Here is a 20000-nt window from a genome sequence, read left to right as displayed (position 1 = left end):
AGAGGAAAGTCCATTATATGTTGGTTATAATGGTACAGCTGATATACAAAAGAATAAGGACAAAAGTAATAACATTTGTTGGAGAAACAGAAACCTTGGAAGTTAGTGTTGGATTACATCAGGGGTCAGCATTAACCTCGTTTTTATTTGTGCGGGTCTTGGGTGTGGTACTGAAGAGATCAGATCTGAAGATTTGTGGGAGTAGCTATATGCAGATGATTTGGAAATTACTTCTGAAAAGAAGGAAGAATTACACAGAACGGTTGTAGAGTGGCAAGAGGCTTTGGAAAGCGTGGCTTGAGGGTATATGTGGATAATACTGAAGCTATGGTGAGTAGTAAGGAAAGTAAGGACAGGAACGCCATACATGAAAGTAGAGGCACAGTTATAAAACAGGTAGAACAATTTAGACACTTGGGATCTACTATAAATCAGGAAGGAGGATAGGAGGGTGAAGTTGAGAATAGGATACAAGCAACATGGGGAAAGTGGAGGGAAGTGGCAGGAGTGATATATAATAAGAAAATACCAATCAAGCTAAAAGTCAAGATCTATAGCACAGTAATAAGACCAGTGTTAATGTATGGATCAGAAACTTGGGCTTTTAAGACGAAAAGAAGAAGCAAAGTTTGAGAGAACAGAGATGTGAATGTTGAGGTGGATTATGGGAATATCACTGTTTTAGAGATTGGAAAATGATGAAATAGGAAGAGTGAAAGGTATAGTAAAGATTACAGAGATGATAGGAGTGTCACGACTGAGATGGTTGGGGCACGTGTTGAGAATGGATAGTGGGAAAGGAGTGAGGAGGCCTTGGGAGGAGCCTTTTAGGGGGAGAAGATCAAGAGGAAGGCAGAGAATTAGATGTCAAAATAAGGTGAAGGATGATATGGAGAAAAGAGGTTTGATGGAAGAGGATGCCTTTGAAAAGACATTGGAGAGGGTGCATCAGGCACTGACCCCTTAATGTAGGGATAGCAGTGGGAAAGAAGCACAAGTGGCAGGTTTCACACCTGGGCGGTTAAAAACAAAAAAATCAATACAGGTTTAAAGACTTTTGGATGGAACCCTTACAATGGAGATGATTCGTTGGCCACCTAACTATTAGAAATTAAAGTGAAACAAAAAAATGGCTACTAGAGGAATACACCTTGCCTGATGCAAGAAAAGGCAACATATAGAAGAATTAGCAACTAAAAATTTGAGTTTTGGGGTTAGTTCTTAGTTTCACGATTCACATCTATCGAAATTGCAACAGTTCCTCAACCTAGAGTGCCAACCTTCCCGAGGGTGATATCAAGACAATCACTCAGATGCATATTAGGCTGTTAATAAATCTTTACTTATGTGGGTATTTATTTCATGATAACCAATCATTGCCGAGTGTCAGGATGACTACACAAAATATTATGGATAGCGTGCCACTAGAGAATATAGCCTGGCATCGTAATTGGAATTCTGAGCAAGTATAAGCCATTAGAGCACGTTCAAGGTGAAGCAGTGAGTATCAACCCAATCCGGGGAAGAAGAGAATGTAGTCAGCAGAAGAGAGGGGATCTCAATGTGTGCTGGCAGTGCTGGGAACAGGGGCACGGATAAGTGGAGTGCTTCGTCTCGTAATCTCATCATGGCCACTGTCATCTATCTCATGATTTCCTGACAAAAAAGGACAAGCGACATGTTCTGTTTCCTCCTACAATTTCCTACCGAATATCAGAGGAGGAGGAGATAGAGGTCGCAAAGGCAAGGTGTTGCGAGGGAGAGTGATACCTCCCTGCATGGCAAAGGTAGCAGTCAATGACGCAGTAAAGAGCCTAAGCCTAATCAGGCAACCGGGGTCAGCTGTCCTATAGGTAGAGGCATCTCCCTCTTGGTAAAACCGACCTCATCCCAATGGTAATAGGCATGATAACAGTGTGGTGTGATGGTCTTGTGAGTGAAATATTAAGGCCATCCCATGATCCTGCATAGCAGCTCTGGGTATTGTCAGTATGCGTGAACGAGACAGGTAAGTCAATTAAAGCCTTGTTAGATAAGGCCCCTAACATATCACTTACTGAACAAGAAAGTACCTTGAATCTGCTACAGCCAGTGACACTGCTATTCATCAAGATCCCTGGAGGAAATCAACCAGAAGCTAGACATAAAGTGACGAACTCGTTCAAGGTGGTATTGAAGACTTTTTGCATGATATTTTTTATGGTACCCACCTTGGACATGTCAGCAATCGAGTGTATTTAGGTCTGAACTTTCTGATGTCCAAAGACATCCATAAAAGTAGGTATAAATAATTCCCTAAAAGCATTATTGGCAGAACATGAACTTCCTATGGGAAGTAGGAGAGAGGAAAGTGTAAGTGCCCACACAAGAGGAGAAAAACAAGGATGGGAGAAATTTATGAATTTCCAAGTGCTGATGAGTACAACAGTATTCCCTTCTCAGCCTCTCCTGGAGCGGTAAAATGTGGTGGTGAGGTCCCATGCCATATGGGCACTCATCGTGTTGGAGGGGTATAAGAGATAAAGAGAACACTAGAGACATTGCAGTCATTAATTAAAGTAACATGAGGATTGTTTTGACTAACAGTTCAGTGTGTGAATTGGAGGTGCGCGAACTTGCTGATGATGCAATCATGGGAGTCACAACTCCAACTCGCACTAGTGTACACACCCAGAGCTTGCTTAAGCAAGGTCAAGCCCAAAGTACACCAGATCATCAGTAAGTAGTTAGTAACATTGTTAATAGTTATTCCAATGTACCTATGTACCTGTCATAGGAGACAAACCTCCAGGGAGAATTAATTGATTTACCTATAGTATTGAAACTGAGCAGGCAACTCTTATTAGATCAAGTCCTAATAGGGTCCCTGTTAATTGTGAAGTGGAGTTTAAATGTAAGTTACTAAATTGAGGGAAAAAGAGACTTTTGCAATTGTAGAAGTAAGGAAAAATGATGGCTCGGTAAGATTTTGCATAGATTATAAGAGATATCAAATGTGATAACAAAAGACAATACATATCAATTGCCCTCTATGGAAAAGTTGTTCATAAAGGTATGGAACAGCAAATAGCATACTTCTATCGATTTAAGTCTAGGGATCATCAAATTTCGAATCAAGAAGACAGTAAGAGTAAAATGACCTTTGTAGCAATTGAGCGTTTTATTTCAATTTAATTTCTTTCCCTTTGGTTTGAAAAACTCTGCCTGTCTTATCTTTGCTAAAATGTCATAATATTTTTGTTTAATAAGACGACATTGAAACACCCAGGAAAACAGCAGAACATACACAAAATATTCATAAAGTCATAGAAGTATTGTGATGTAACAACATGAAAATTAACTTAATTAAATGTTATTTCTTTTCATATGCAAGCAGAATTTCTAGGTTACTAAGTGACCACACACAGTATTTAGCCCCTTCGCGGTAAAGTAGATATAATCAGAGAATACTGTACCAACCGTGTGTCACACGATCGTACATAGTTCATTTTGTACTTGTATCTTCGCTCTTTCCTCGCACTAAAAAGAACCTGAAAATTCTTGTTGCCTTGAGCTTTTGTTAATAAAGGACAGTGTTCTATAGTAAACTTACTCAGTTACTTTCAACCTGCCTTTGAGTCACAACCTTTCTCCTACACCGTCACAATGGTGATCCCAGAAGTTGACTCGCTCCTCCCGCCTTCCACCAACCCCCCTTGCCCCTCCATCGTTGGTACTATGGAGGACTCTATGGAAGTTATTGCTGCGACTCCCCCATTGAAACTTTCATCATTCGCCAGCGGAGAGGCGTTTGCTTGGTTTCAGCGCGCAGAAGTCCATTTTCGCATCAAGGGCGTGACTCGCTAAACAACCAAAGCAGATTATGTTCTTGCAGCGATACCCGAGGACACCTTCCCGGAAATATCCGACTGACTTTGTGAACAAGGAGACACCCCAATAGCGTATGACGCCCTCAAAACATACCTTCTGCAGCAGTACTCGCCGTCGCCAGCCGCCCGTATAGCAAAGCTTTTTCAGCTCTCGCAACAGCCGTTGGGGGACCAAAGGGCTTCGCTCGCCCTCAGGGAAATGACCAGCATCGCTCGCCTGCAACCTGCCGCACACGGCTCTCCTCATGAGGTGAACCTACTTCGTGCCCTTTGGATACGCCATTTACCTGAACCTGTACGCGCTGCCATACTCGATGTCAATAGTTTACCCATAAAGGATTTGATGACCAAAACCGACGCCCTTATGGACAGCCACTTCATGACCTTCAAGACATCCATCAATGCCTCCACTCCTGACAAAGAGGACACTTACTCAACTTCAACCGAAGCTGACGTGCATACCGTAGGACACACATGCCTATGAATGCCGTAGGACACACACGCCTATGAATGCCGTAGGACACGCCTATGAATGCCGTAGGACACACACGCCTATGAATGCCGTAGGACACACATGCCTATGAATGCCGTAGGACACACACGCCTATGAATGCCGTAGGACACACACGCCTATGAATGCCGTAGGACACACACGCCTATGAATACTGTAGGACACACTCGCCTACCCCGTGACGAGCCGGAACGGCAACAAAGCCACCCATCATCCACCACTCGCTCACGCCTCAACCAACGACTTCTACAGCCATTCACTGCCGCTAATCGGCGCAGTTTTTACTACTACCTCTCCAGATTCAGGGCACCTATTTAACATGTTCAGTATGTCATTTTTTTGGGGGGAGCCATGTACCAACTGTGTGTCACACGATCGTACATAGTTCATTTTGTGCTTGTATCTTCGCTCTCCCCTCGCACTAAAAAGAACCTGAAAAAATATGTCTGTTTTTCTCAGTGGTAACGGTGTTGAATTTGAACATGAAAATTCTTGTTGCCTTGAGCTTTTGTATATAAAGGAGAGTGGTCTATAATAACCTTACTCAGTTGCTTTCAACCTGCCTTTGAGTCACAACCTTCTCTCGGCCCGTCACAATACCCTTGGCTGAGTACTCCCAAAGAAATAGCTGGTTTTCTCAGGATCACTTGATATTACTGTACGTTTCCAACTCATATACTCTGTTTAGGCCACCAATACATAATTATGAGTATCAGTATCAGTAAAGTAGATGTTGAGTACAAATTTTTTATTACATTCAATTACATGGATTAGTCAGGTAGATATTTCTCTGTTAGTAATAACTACAAGTATAGGAGCTGTTTTGATAATGGATAGAATTGTTGGAGTTATCAATGTTGAAGAAATTATGCCGTAGAACGGGAAAGAGTAAACTAAGAGGAAAAAGTCCATTCCTGTCTCTACCCAGCTAGATCTAGCCCATATTAACTGCAACCTGGTGAGGATTGTCATTGAAGTTATGTGTTACTATTATTGATATGAATATTTTTGGAGTCTTCTATAATTGTAAGTAACAGAGCACAAAAGAAAAAATGAGTATACACACACACACACACACACACACACACACATATATATATATATATATATATATATATATATATATATATATATATATATATATATATATATTAAACAAAGTATTAATTATGAAACGTGTGAATTGTAGCGAACAATATTTCGTTCTAAATTAATATATACTTTTAGTCACACATTTCTCCTATATGTTTACAAGACCTGTCCCGGAATGGAGTGTCCCCTAGGGGGGCACCTCTTCCGGGAGTGAGGAGTAAGAGTGTAGGGAGTATTGTCCCAGTACCCTGGACAGAGACATATATAATAATTATGGTTTTCATACATTGAGATCATTAACCACTATAAGATGTTATTTACTTCAAGTGAAAACTACTCCCTTTGACGCCAAGCGATTTAGTTTACGTCCATTGAATACCTGTTTTCACGTATATTATTTACGTATATGAATATTTTATAAAATAGGCATGGTTATATATCAATGGAAAGGAAATTTAAACACTTATACGACCATAAATGCTGTAAAGCTCTATCTTGTACAGAGTCGGTGCTAAGATGAGTTAAATAAAATACCAAGAGTGCCGGGGATTGACAACCAAATCATTTACTGAGGTATTGGGCTTAAAGGGTTAACTGTGTACTGTAATATGTCATGGGGGTGTGGAACATGTGTTCATAACGTGAGAGTAATGATTGATCACGTGAGTCTTTCATAGCTTTAAGATTCCATCTATTCCATAAAGTCAGTTCATTGAGATCCATTGTTTAGTTAAAAGGAGGATGCCCTTTGCGGGCATCTACCCGCATATACCCAAGCTAATACCAGGGAGGGCCAGGCAATGGCTGTTGATGACTCAGCAGGGAAACCTAAAGGCTCCCCAAACCCTAAATCCTTAGCTCACAAGTATGGTGGAGTTGCAGCGACCAAAGGAGCTAAGGAGTTTGAGCGGGACTCGAACGAACCCTAGTCTGGCCATCACCAGGCAGGGATATTTCTGATAGGCCAACACAACCCTATAATTAAACACCCTCAAGAAATAATGATGTAAAATCGGAGAATGTGTGACGAATATCTGCCACCCAAAACTACAACCTCTTGACCAGGGCATCATAAATGCATACAAACTCCCTACACTCAACAAGCAAAAACACCATAAACGTTTTGAATGAAAAACATACTATATAATCACATAAATACATATACGAAAAGAAATAACACCCTAATAGTGGAGGATATTTTTTTTGTGTTTTGTCTGTCTACGGTAATATTAGCCTACAGTACTGTACTGTAGTAAAAGGAATTGAAATTCTCATTTTCTATTTTACTGTACAAATTGTAATCTCTCGAAGTAATGTTTGCTCAAATTCAATGTGTACGTAATATGTATGTTCGAATGTATAATAAATAACATTGCTACTTTACATTTCTAATGCATTTTTCATTTCAACTACCGTTGATAGGCATTCAACAGGATAAGAATAGATTTTTATGCAAAAGCCAATATGAGTGAATGGATTGCTGGAAAACGTGTACTTTTGGCGATACCATTATGTTTATTAAAGGAGCGGTTGCAGACACTCAATACAAGATGGAAAAAAATCTTTGGCCAATAACACTTTCATAGGTTTTCCAGTAAAAGATGGGATAGTTGAAAACAAAATAAATAAAATATTAGAAACAGCAAAACTCGATAACAATGAAATGCACACGTTTTGGATGAATATATTGTTGAACGTATAGAGGAGCATTGAGAATAGTTAACGAATGGGGATTTAGAAGAGCTCACTAAGTAGTTGACAAAAGTTTCATTGTATTCTCTCTATTTTCGACATTAATACTTGTAGAAATATGATTACAGAGATAGTGTTGACAACTGTATTTTGCCATGACTGGAGAAAGTCTTGACATCTGCGTTATAGTCTAACTTCTAATCGTCGAGACAGGGCGTGGAATAATGCAACACAGTTGTCATAATGCATGCAGTTCGACGGGTCTATGCTTCATGTCAGTTGGCCGTCATACGCCTGATTACATATCCTTGTGTTTGCTGACTTTATGCATAAAGTGGAAAATCTTACTTGTCGCCAAGAGAAGATACTTTCGATTTTATATAAATAACTGATGACATACTCAAAAGAAGATAACTTAATAAGGTATAACCTGATACTCATGATTTCTAATAAAGACTTAATTCAGTTCCATATGGACGGAAATATAGAATAAAAATAACTGTCTAATCTAAAGGATTTTCTTTGAAATTGTGTAAATTATTTGTAAGCGTTTTCCAAAATACTTTACAGCGTTTCTGGAAAGATGCAAAATTAGGACATTATTCTTCAATAGAAACAAACCAAGTCATATATAAAAACAATTGTAGGTTTGTGGTAGTGTGCGACCACTGAAAATAACTAACTGTTCTCACACATTGCAGAGATAGCTACTGAAGCATGAAACAGGTACAAAGTTGTCCATCACTTGAGAGCAGCCTTGGGAAAAAGTCCAATCAAAGATGTGAAAGAAAAAAAAATATCTATGTCTCTAGAAGTCTAGATGAAAGGTCAAATGAGCTTGATCCAGCTGTTCTTAATAAAATTGTTACTGTGTATTTTCCTTTCTATATTATGGAACAAGTAACATTTTATTTCAGATTTTACTGAGTCTTTGACGAGGGGAAAATGTGTTGTTAAGTAATGAGCACCTTGAACATTACTATATACTTTAATGCCTGATGTTTGTTACGCAATATATTCTATCTCATTAGCTTAAGCAATTTACAGTATCATGCACGTTACCAATAATTTAAGAAGAAAAGTATATTGACCGCTGGAGAAATCAGAATAACGAAAGCCAGGCTATCGGTAAGTGCGTACGAGATATAAGTAAATGTATGTTTGAGAGAGAGAGAGAGAGAGAGAGAGAGAGAGAGAGAGAGAGAGAGAGAGAGAGAGAGATCAATTAACACAGTTCAAGTTTACCAATAAGAAAGCAGTGGATGTCATTTTGATAACCCACAAGGCTGCCTTGCCATTTCTGTGAATCTACGCTGCAAACATTTTGCTTTAGATTACCCCCAATCCACGAGACTTGAAATTCAAGGTTATGGAAGCCAACTGATAGAGGTTGTGAACGTTGTTTGCCATCCATGTTTCCAAAGCTCGGCATCTGTTTGGCAATGCGAATAGGGTATGCTACCCGTGTCATTGGCTAGTAATTTCACCCTAGTTCTTTTTTTTTAATTTGTCAGGTCACGACCTCATGGGTCATCCCTTCAAATGCTATGTAGATGTACTGTACATGAGATATATCCCGGTAAAAAAAAATGGCTTACACACACATGTGTATATATATATATATATATATATATATATATATATATATATATATATATATATATATATATATATATATATGTGTGTGTGTGTGTGTGTGTGTGTGTGTGTGTGTGTGTGTGTGTGTGTGGTTGTGTGTGTGTTTTCCAGTTTCAGAATTTATTTGTTTAACACTAAAAACATACTTACTATGAAGACTGTATGAACGGATGTCAATTAACCAAATAGAATGACCGACCATTCCAAAATGAGCCTTTTTCCCGCCGTAGCCTTGAAGGCTGTTACCATAGGCCCTAATACACGCTGGCCTTTGGAGAGAACAATCTTTCTTGTTTTCCACTTACCTTGAGCAATAGCGGTGTTGGAGAGACCCCGCCCTAGCCACATAACCACGGCTCCTGCTAAGACGGCCTCCACGCCCACACATCCGCCCGACAAAACTGCCCACCAGCCCCCGGTCTGTTTAAGAGAGAGAAAGCGAGAAAATAAAGTCACGTAATGTATAACTAGTGGAATGTTCTACCGACTTGCTTCTTTGTTTTCATTCATGTATTTTCTATTTGTTTTTGATAAAGCTGAAAAATTTAGAAAAATAACAAAATTCATGATTATAATTACCATTATCCTTATTATTCTTATAAGTCAAACAGAATGGTAGAAAAATATGATAAAAAATGCAAACGATGAATAAATTTCACATTTTATTAAATAACAGAAAAAAATGTGAAACTAAAACAATGGTTCCTTAACATGTACATCTTCCAGACTGACATTTAAGAACAAAAATACAAAAAATCAAAAAATAAATTAATAAAATAAATAAAAGTATGAAATATGGATATATATATATATATATATATATATATATATATATATATATATATATATATATATATATATATATATATACACAGTATATACATATATTTATATGTATATATTCATACATATAGTGTATGTATATATATATATATATATATATATATATATATATATATATATATATATATATATATATATATATATATATGTGTGTGTGTGTGTGTGTGTGTGTGTGTGTGTGTGTGTGTGTGGACTCGGTAACAAAGAGACCTAGTTAGGCAGGTTGGCTGTGAGTTCAGCTCGAGTGTCGGGCACTTGGTGGCTCCTTATTTAGACAGCCTCTAAAAGTAAACCTCCTGTCTCAACTCAGTCATAGACTACTATTGGTAAAGGCATTGTCATGGGGAAATTTTGAAGAGAACTGGTAACTACTTGAAATGTATTGTCTGCGACATTTTTGGTGGATACGCTTATCCTTATCATTTGATTGATGTTTGCAATTAGATCATAGATATTTCAGGCTTGATTTCTAGATTATGTAAGTTGATTGGAATTTTACATTTTCGTACGAAAATATACTTTTTGTTTAATCTATGGTGGTTACAATTGGCCAAAATATGCCTACTACTCAACTTGAAACTGGTTATTTCAATAAAGTAGGATTCTCAAGGAACACTGTGTGTGTGTGGTATGTACCCAATTATCTAAGGATCAAAATCATGGCTTTCCAGCAGGTGTTAAAACGATTTTCCAGCAGGAGGTTATCGCTGTCATTAAACCTCAAGCGGTGCACTGTAACCATTGCTTGAAGGACTTTGCATTGTTCTTTTGACCTATAGCTGTATTCTCTTTTTAGCCTTCAACTATACCTGCGGGTCCCCCCGCCCCCACAAGTTACCCAGGGGATGCTAAGTAGCCTCAAGTACTGGGCCAAAGGACCCAAATTTATAAATTCAATTCAGTCCCTCACTAACGATTGTACCTTTGGTTACAGAGTCAGTCACCAGCACCCAGCACCTTTCTAAGACATGGCTGGACAATATGAGATAGGTAATTATTTTAAATCTATGCCTCTCAATGCTCGTCTTTAGTGAAGATTTGGATTAAAGCATCAATTCCTATTTTCATACGCTCACGTGTGACTGTTTGATATATTTGACTAGTTTAATGAACTCAATTAGGAATATTAGGATAAAGAAAGAACTGATTCACTTTGTCGGCACATTGCTGGCTTCTGTCACAAGACATGACTTGGAAAGTTTGCAAGAGTTAATTTAGCTGTTTTAGAAATTTTCTGAAGTTGGTTAAACTAAGTAATCAGTCACCATCATGACTTAGGTTAAGAGTGTTCCTGCTACTTTCTTGATCTCTAAAGTTGTAGGCCTACATCCCTCAATTGTGAGAAATTTATGTGATGTAGAATCAGATATTTCCAAAATTAAAGTTTGGAATGAAATTCAATACAGAAGTGATATATCCATTTTAAAACCTTCAGCACATGAATTCTGGACAGAAACAATTTAATCATGTCCTAAAATAACAAAATAAAGTATTTCCTACAGTTCTATTCTTCGCAAATATAAGCCAAATCAAGAAACTGTGGGGGGAATGTCATGAGATATGCATGTTCTACAACTGTCCCCCAAATCGATACTCTTGTAGTTCAAAAGTATGAACATTAGCTACAAAATTGAAGTAATATTTACTTGTTTTTAAAATCAGCTTTGATCCTTGAACTGCAATTTGAGTTATGATTAAAAAGTATTAATAGTATTTAAAGATTAGTACTTTAATTCATGAATGAAAAAGTAAAAATAGAAAAAATTTAGTAAATTTCATTATTATTTTCTTATCCTCATCATACAATTCAAAAGGTTCAATACTACTCAGTATTCTAAAAGTTCTATTCCAGCTGTGAACAAGTTGTGGAATGATCTTCCTAATCGGGTAGTTGAATCGGTAAAACTTCTAAAGTTCAAACTTGCAGCAAGTGTTTTTGTTGAACACGGTGACATGAGTCTCTTTTTATGGTTTATATTTGTAAGATGTGTTTTAACTTTTGTTACTGTTCTTAAAATATTTTATTTTAATTGTTCATTACTTCTCATATAGTTTATTTATTTATCTATTTCCTTTCCTCATTGAGCTAATTTTCCCTTTTTGGAGACCTTGGGCTTATAGCACCCTGCTTCTCCAACTAAGATTATAGCTTAGCTAATAATAATAATAATAAAAATAATAATAATAAGTCGGTCACCAGTATTTAGATAGGCCATAGGTGGAACATTGCTTAAAAAATTGAAACAACTGGAGAAAACTATATCTGCTACAAAAATTGCACCAAATTTGGATTTCTGAAGTTCACCAAGTACTTGATTTGGAAGATCTTTTCAAAATTTGAGTATAGCTAACTAAAACTTTTAAAATACTGTGAATTATTAAACCTCACTACAAGATATACATTCCCGATAGAATTAATTGCATTTTAGTACTATGAAAAAAAAAAAAAACTTACATAGCATTCACAAAGAGCTAAGTGGACAACGGTGCCACAGATTGAAATCCAAACGAGGGATATAACATCTGATGGACAGAAGCCACAGGCAAAACACTGAACTATTTAGTCGAGACCTAATGAACATATGGAAACCAAAGACGGAAAAAACTGAGATCTAGCCTCAAAATAAGTTAAATAAAAGAGATACTTAACCATTGACCATATAAGGACTAGTCGCGTATTAGTATCCTTCTGTGGGCCTAAGGTAATGTATTTTGTCCATGAAAAATGTTAATCAGCTATACCGTAGTAGACTGTATTACTTGTAGGCTTATATTATTATGTTCTTTGTTTACACAATATTCATATATTTTCTGGAAATACTTTGAGATCTCAAAAAAAGGATAAAAGAAAAGAAAAGAAAATATAAGTTAACAAGTGTTATTATAAAAATCTCACTTTTATAAGGATTTTTTACTTTATTTTAACTTGTACTTCATCCTTATATCCTATTTTACCAGTTAATTTTTCGTATATGCATATCATTCCGTGGATTTGACCGTTTTCTCTAATAGTTTTGAAATAAGTTTTAGAATATGCAGAGCTCTGATAATTTATTCTAAAAGTTCTGATTCAACGGTCTGTATATGTTAATGTCTCGGTAAAAACATTAATTTATTATTCAGGACAAAAGTTTTTATGATTGGCCGACCAAAATCTTTGGATGCGTTATAACGGAAAATAACCCTTCAAGGAGAGAAACGGTATGGGAAAGTTCTGAACAGCTGATACCTTCTCAGGGGTGGACGCCTTCAGTAGTGATACGGTTCCTGGAGAACAATACTTTGTTGGCGCCAAAGGTACACTTGTTGTGCAGGACTACAAGGTTGTTCTGTTTAGGTGGTGGAGAATGATGCATAGGTGACGGAGTTGTTCTTCTTTGAAGGAAGAGAGCATAAGTTTGTCGTCCACGTAACATACACAGAAGGGGAGATCCCTTAAGATGCCATCCACGAGGAGTTGAAAACTGGCTCCAACATTAATGAAGGCCAAAACAAGAGTAATTGAATATATATACACCAAAGGGGATGCTGATGGCAGTCCTGGGGATGTCTTCTGGGTTCAAGGGTACTCAAGGGTACCTGATAACAATTCTTCATGAGGTCGAGAGTTGAGAACACATTGACTTTGTTCAGGTAACAGGCGACATCAGCGATGATGGGGAGGAGTTAGTGATCTGGTTCTATCTGCATGTTCAGATGCCTGTAATGCCAACAAGAGTGTAGGGAGCCATCCTCCTTCAGGGTGACAACTTGGGACTTGAGGCATTTTGGCAAAACCAAATTTCTTCCATTTCAGTGTAGGTTCGTTTAGCAGCTGCTAAGCGAACTTGGGTCAGACACCTGAATCTGGCAAACACCAAGGGCCCTGTCATCTTGAAATGTTGATAAGTATCATGCCTGGTGGGAACCATGGGCATTTGGCAAAGTTCTGGATGGAAGACTTCCGGATACGATGTGAGGTGAAGAGCACTGGCATCCGTGAGTGCGTTGATGTGGATTGCTAGGTCAGAGGGGTTAGCTTTAAGAGGTATCGACGAGTATGAGTCTGCAATGACGAAACATAGATGTGCCACATCAACCAGGAGGTGAAAATGGGAGAGGAAAGCCACACCGAGTATTGGCAATGTTACATCAGCAACGAGGAACTTTGAATGGTACTTGGGGCTATCAAACGATAGTGGGAGTGTCTTGTACCTGTGGGTGGGAATCGTATATATGATGGCAGCTACCAGGAAGATGTAAACAGGCTTAGAATGACTACTTCACGTTCTGGAGAATGACATTTGTAGAAGGGAACAGCAAGCACCAGTGTCTACCAAAAACTGCACACCCGTATCTGTATCATGTAAAAAGAAAAGTTTAGTGACAGGGGAGGCCACAGCCACAAAGGATAACCTAGTTACAGATTTTTTGGACACTGACAACTGTCCACACATTCCTTCACAACAGCCCCAAATCTGGAGTGGTAGTAGCAGCTGCAGGTGATGGGCATCAGTAAGTGGCTATACTTAGGTCACTGGTTGGGGTATGAGCGAGGGGCAGATTTGCCACTGCTCCGGCATGTCACGGAGTGAGCATCTGTGTCCTACCACGTTCAGTTCAGCTTCGGTCAGTGTTGAAGTTTTGTCCTCTAAGTCAGAAGTGGGTGCATTGGTGGAGGTCTTGAAGGTGGTGAAGTGGCTGTCCATAAGCGTCAACTTTAATCCTCAGGTCCTTAATGGGCAAGGTATCCCCATCCGAGATGGCAGCGCGTACAGGTTCGGGTAGGCATTGTATCCAAAGGGCATGAAGTAGGTTCACTCCCTGAGGAGAGCCGTCTGAGGCCAGTTGCAGCCAAGCGATACTGGTCATTTCCCTGAAGGTGAGCCAAGCTTTTTGGTCCACCAGCAACTGTTGAGAGAACTGAAAAAGCTTGGCTATACAGGCAGCTGGCGATATTGCGTACTGGTGCAGGAGGTATGTTTTGAGGGCGTCATAAGCCCTTGGTGCAAAGCGAATCGGGGATTTCTGGGAAAGTGTCCTCGGGGATTGCCGCAAGGACATAGTCTGATTTACTGCTTGAACACGTCCCGCCCTTGATGTGAAACTGAACTTCAGCATGCTGGAACCATGCAAACACTTCTCTACTAGTAAAGGGCAGCAATTTCATCGATGCGTTGTGGGTTGAAGAGTCAGGGTCGATGTGCAGCATCGTAAAAAGTGTAGGGTGCAGCGGTGGGTGGAGAGGCAGTGAGAAACTGGTCCTCCAGTGGTCACCAATGTGGCAAGGCTGCTGTCAAGTCCTAACAGAAAGGCGAGGTAAATGTAACTGACATTATTCAAATAAGACAACTAACCTATATACATACGGTAGAGGACAATAATGGCACAAAATTTCAACAATGTGAAATATGCAATGGCAAGATTAAACATGTTTTTCTATTATCTGTGCAGGAGAGAACGAAAAAAAAGAAAAGAAAAAAGCAATAGCATTACAGTGTATTAGCGTGTGTTGGTGCAGAATATCCAGCTGGAGAGGAGAACATAGTCTAGGGAAACTTGAATGTTTAATACATGGTGCTGCTTCTTAATGGATGCTGCTTCTGCAATCACCAGCCTCCCTTAATTACCTTCCTAGTGAACAAACTAAGTGTCCCGAAAAAGGAAATTAAATGGAGTTTTTTGTGGGCATCAACGAAATGCCAATACATGGCCCCATTACGTATGAGATTGAAGTCGCCTCCTGAGTGCTTTCGTCATGTGGCCAATGTAACATATGCTAAGGGACATATGCTTCCCTTCTGAGCTTATAAATAGTGGACATCATTGGTGTTAAGACTCCTTTGGTATTATGGATAGATGACAAGGGTAATTAGATTGGCTTGCTCTATATTCTCAGCAATACTCTTTCAAATGGGGTCTTTAGTGTCACTCGACATTTGATGAGTCTTTTAATGACATCTTCTATCTGTGGGGCATCCCATAGTTCACATTGTGATTGAGAACTACACGTTTGTTGTCCCTATTTTAGTTCTGGGCCTGTATGCAGAATGCACTCTTTTTTTTTTTCCTTATTTCCTCTAGATGTTGTTGGGATATTCATTTTTCATTAATATCTGTCTCAGACATTCCAATTTTTCATGGGCATCTTTCTAACTACAGTACTGCAATAGGAGAAGGCCCTCCTGATATAAGCACCATTGACATACCTCTTGTATGTATCTGAACACTCTCCCTATACGTTGAGATACCGACCAATATTCATAGGTTTCTTTAAGGAAATGAAGAATGTCTTTCAGACTAGCTTCAGCTGTGAAGTTTAGGGCTGAATTAGCTTTTAGGACACTGGCAAGCTCCTCGGATCATCAGTTCTTCTAACTGTGATGAAGATGTTATTAACATATCTTGCATAGATTTTAGGTTTCGTGCAACTCCTGAAAGTTGTATGTATATGTTGATAAAGAACTCCAAGTGGGAATTCCATTGCCAAATCATCTATATGCGATAGATATCTCCTCTGTGTGACAGAAAATGGGGGCTCCATTGTGCAGGATTATAGCATGTCTTTCAATAATTCTTCAGTCCTTGCTAGATCTATATACATTGTTTAAGATCACTTGGATGGTCTCCTGAACTGGCTTTCAACATTCAGCCATGCTATATCTTGATCGGGTTCCAAGGATTTAAGGATGTCAATAAATTCTATAGAAATTTTCGATGAATAACCAGGTGGTATGTAAGATGTCAAGATGCTGTCTAGTACCTTAGCCAATCTATATGTTGGGGATGCCATTTCTGAAATAATGGGCCTTTATGGTTTTCCAGGTTTGTGTGTCTTTACAGTTCCATAGCAGTATCCATACTTAGAGTTACTGACTACTTTTAGGAATTTAAAATCTGGTTCCAAACTACTGGCTTCTTTTGTTATCCTTTTTTTTCTAGATTTTCTGATGGGTCTTTGTTTAATCTCAGGAACTTTGTTGTGTCATTCCGGATGTCATTTATCTCCTTCATGCTTTCTTTTTTCTTCGTGATGACATATACAGCAGATTTATCCCTTCCCTGAGGATTATATCCTCTCTTTCTCAGTCCATTAGCTGCTTTCTGAAGGGATTATTCAGAATTTTACTGGAGAATGTGCTATGCAGTCTTCCTCCTTCACCAACTAATTCATCAATAATAGTAGAGGTATGGTTAATCTTTTCTTCTTGATGAAGTTTTCAAAGGTGATCTACAAGAACCTCAGATTCAATCCATTTTTGCTTTAGGATCAGGCTCCCTTATATAATGGAACTGGTGTCCGAGATTTGGGAGTTTCTTCTCTGCCTCTGTTAGGCCAATATCTGCTAGGTTTACATAGGTATCTTCATATTAAATCTTAACTGGGCCACCATTCTGAGTCATGAGTTTCTTAGTATATCTTGTAGTAACTACTTGTCTGTGTCTTCTTTCATCATATTCTGGCGATAGCCAAGGCGCAGCGTTACATACCCCTGGTCCTCTGCATGGCCCTAATGGCCTGACTTGTAATGCGGGTGACCTCTATGGTGGTGCATATCTAAGGATATGCCCTTGTGTTTATATATATATATATATATATATATATATATATATATATATATATATATATATATATATATATATATATATATATGTGTGTATGTGTGTGTGTGTGTGTGTGTGTGTGTGTGTGTGTGTGTATTTGTGTGTGGTCTATACTCAGCAATTATACATTTTTACAATCTTCTAAGGATCTCTGAAATTTTGAAATGTTTTCATTCTTCGATTCTATTTTTTTCTTTCCAGTTACATAGCAATTAAAAAAAAATATAAAAAAATTTGCAAAAACCTAGCAAATCTTAAACTTAGGATAATCAAAACAATGCTATAGTGATGGAATATAATGAAAGAGAAAAAGATTCCTAGTTTCTATAACAAAAGAGGTACGCCGGAAAATCTGTAAAAACTATGAAAATACGATTTCAATGAGAAACATATTGACGCCCCTCAGGAAAATGTCTTAAATAAAATTGCGGAGAAAAGCTCTCTCAACAGAATATATGTGTATACACACACACACACACACACACACACACACACATATATATATATATATATATATATATATATATATATATATATATATATATATATATATATAGCCTATATATATCTTATCCACAGATATGCTTCATAAATATGTATATATATATATATATATATATATATATATATATATATATATATATATATATATATATATATAGATATAAATATACTGTATATATATATATATATATATATATATATATATATATATATATACATATATGTAAAAATAAATATATAATATATATAGCCTATATATATCTTATCCACAGGTATGCTTTATAAATATGCATATATATATATATATATATATATATATATATATATATATATATATATATATATACATATATATGTATATATATTTATATATATATACATATATATATATATATATATATATATATATATATATATATATATATATATAAATAAATATATAATATATATAACCTATATATATCTTATCCACAGATATGCTTTATATATATATATATATATATATATATATATATATATATATATATATATATATATATATATATATATATATATTATTATTATTATTATTATTATTACTATCCAAGCTACAACCCTAATTGGAAAAGCAAGATGCTATAAGCCCAGGGGCTCCAATAGGGAAAAATAGCCCAGTGAGGAAAGGAAATAAGGAAATAAATAACTGAAGAGAACAAATTAACAATAAATCATTCTAAAAAAGGTAATGTCAAAAGAGATATATCATATATAAACTATTAACAACGTCAACAACAAATATGTCATATATAAACTATAAAAAGACTCATGTCCGCCTGGTCAACAAAAAAGCATTTGCTCCAACTTTGAACTTTTGAAGTTCTACTGATTCAACAACCCGATTAGGAAGATCATTCCACAACTTGGTCACAGCTGGAATAAAACTTCTAGAGTACTGCGTAGTATTGAGCCTCGTGATGGAGAAGGCCTGGCTATTAAAATTAACTGCCTGCCTAGTATTACGAACAGGATAGAATTGTCCAGGGAGAGCTGAATGTAAAGGATGGTCAGAGTTATGAAAAATCTTATGCAACATGCATAATGAACTAATTGATCGACGGTGCCAGAGATTAATATCTAGATCAGGAATAAGAAATTTAATAGACCGTAAGTTTCTGTCCAACAAATTAAGATGAGAATCAGCAGCTGAAGACCAGACAGGAGAACAATACTCAAAACAAGGTAGGATAAAAGAATTAAAACACTTCTTCAGAATAGATTGATCACCGAAAATCTTGTAAGACTTTCTCAATAAGCCAATTTTTTGTGCAATTGAAGAAGACACAGACCTTATATGTTTCTCAAAAGTAAATTTGCTGTCAAGAATCACGCCTAAAATTTTGAAAGAGTCATACAAATTTAAAGAAACATTATCAATACTGAGATCCGGATGTTGAGGAGCCACCGTCCTTGACCTACTTACAATCATACTTTGAGTTTTGTTAGGATTCAACTTCATACCCCATAATTTGCACCATGCACTAATTTTAGCTAAATCTCTATTAAGGGATTCACCAACCCCAGATCTACATTCAGGGGATGGAATTGATGCAAAGAGAGTAGCATCATCTGCATATGCAACAAGCTTATTTTCTAGGCCAAACCACATGTCATGTGTATATAGTATGAAAAGTAATGGGCCAAGAACACTACCCTGTGGAACACCGGATATCACATTCCTATACTCACTATGGTGCCCATCAACAAAAACTCTTTGAGATCTACTACTTAAAAAATCAATAATAATGCTAAGAAACGACCCACCCACTCCCAACTGTTTCAGTTTGAAAACAAGGGCCTCATGATTAACACGGTCAAAGGCAGCACTAAAATCAAGGCCAATCATACGAACTTCCCGACCACAATCAAGGGATTTCTGTACTGCATTGGAGATTGTAAGAAGGGCATCACATGCTCCAAGGCCTTTCCGAAAACCAAATTGCAAACTAGGGAATAGGTGATTACCTTCAGCAAACCTATTAAGACGTTTTGCCAGAAGACGTTCAAAAACTTTAGATAATATGGGAGTTATGGAAATTGGGCGGTAATCAGTGGGACTTGAGCTACCACAAACACATTTACATAGAGGAGTAACATTACCAATTCTCCAACAAGTGCTAAAAGCTCCTCTTCTTGCTAACTTCCGTAAAATAACAGATAACTTTGGAGCTAAGAAATCTGCTGTCTTTATAAAAAACAAAGGAAAAATACCATTAGGGTCTACACCTCCA

At 37.4% G+C, this 20000-nt stretch overlaps 1 protein-coding gene across 1 annotated transcript in view; it reads right to left on the bottom strand.

Moving 5' to 3' along the window:
• LOC137632206 (uncharacterized) overlaps positions 1-20000 on the bottom strand; it is a 164252-nt gene that overhangs the window by 49746 nt on the left and 94506 nt on the right. The window contains exon 3 of the mRNA XM_068364092.1: positions 9108-9222. Within this exon, the coding sequence (XP_068220193.1) occupies positions 9108-9222 (115 nt within the window). The remainder of the gene's footprint in view (positions 1-9107; positions 9223-20000) is intronic.

Source organism: Palaemon carinicauda, chromosome 41 (assembly GCF_036898095.1).
Source record: "Palaemon carinicauda isolate YSFRI2023 chromosome 41, ASM3689809v2, whole genome shotgun sequence".
Taxonomy (NCBI): domain Eukaryota; kingdom Metazoa; phylum Arthropoda; class Malacostraca; order Decapoda; family Palaemonidae; genus Palaemon; species Palaemon carinicauda.
Note: the sequence above shows the minus strand (reverse complement) of the source record. Positions and strands in the feature narration are given on the sequence as shown.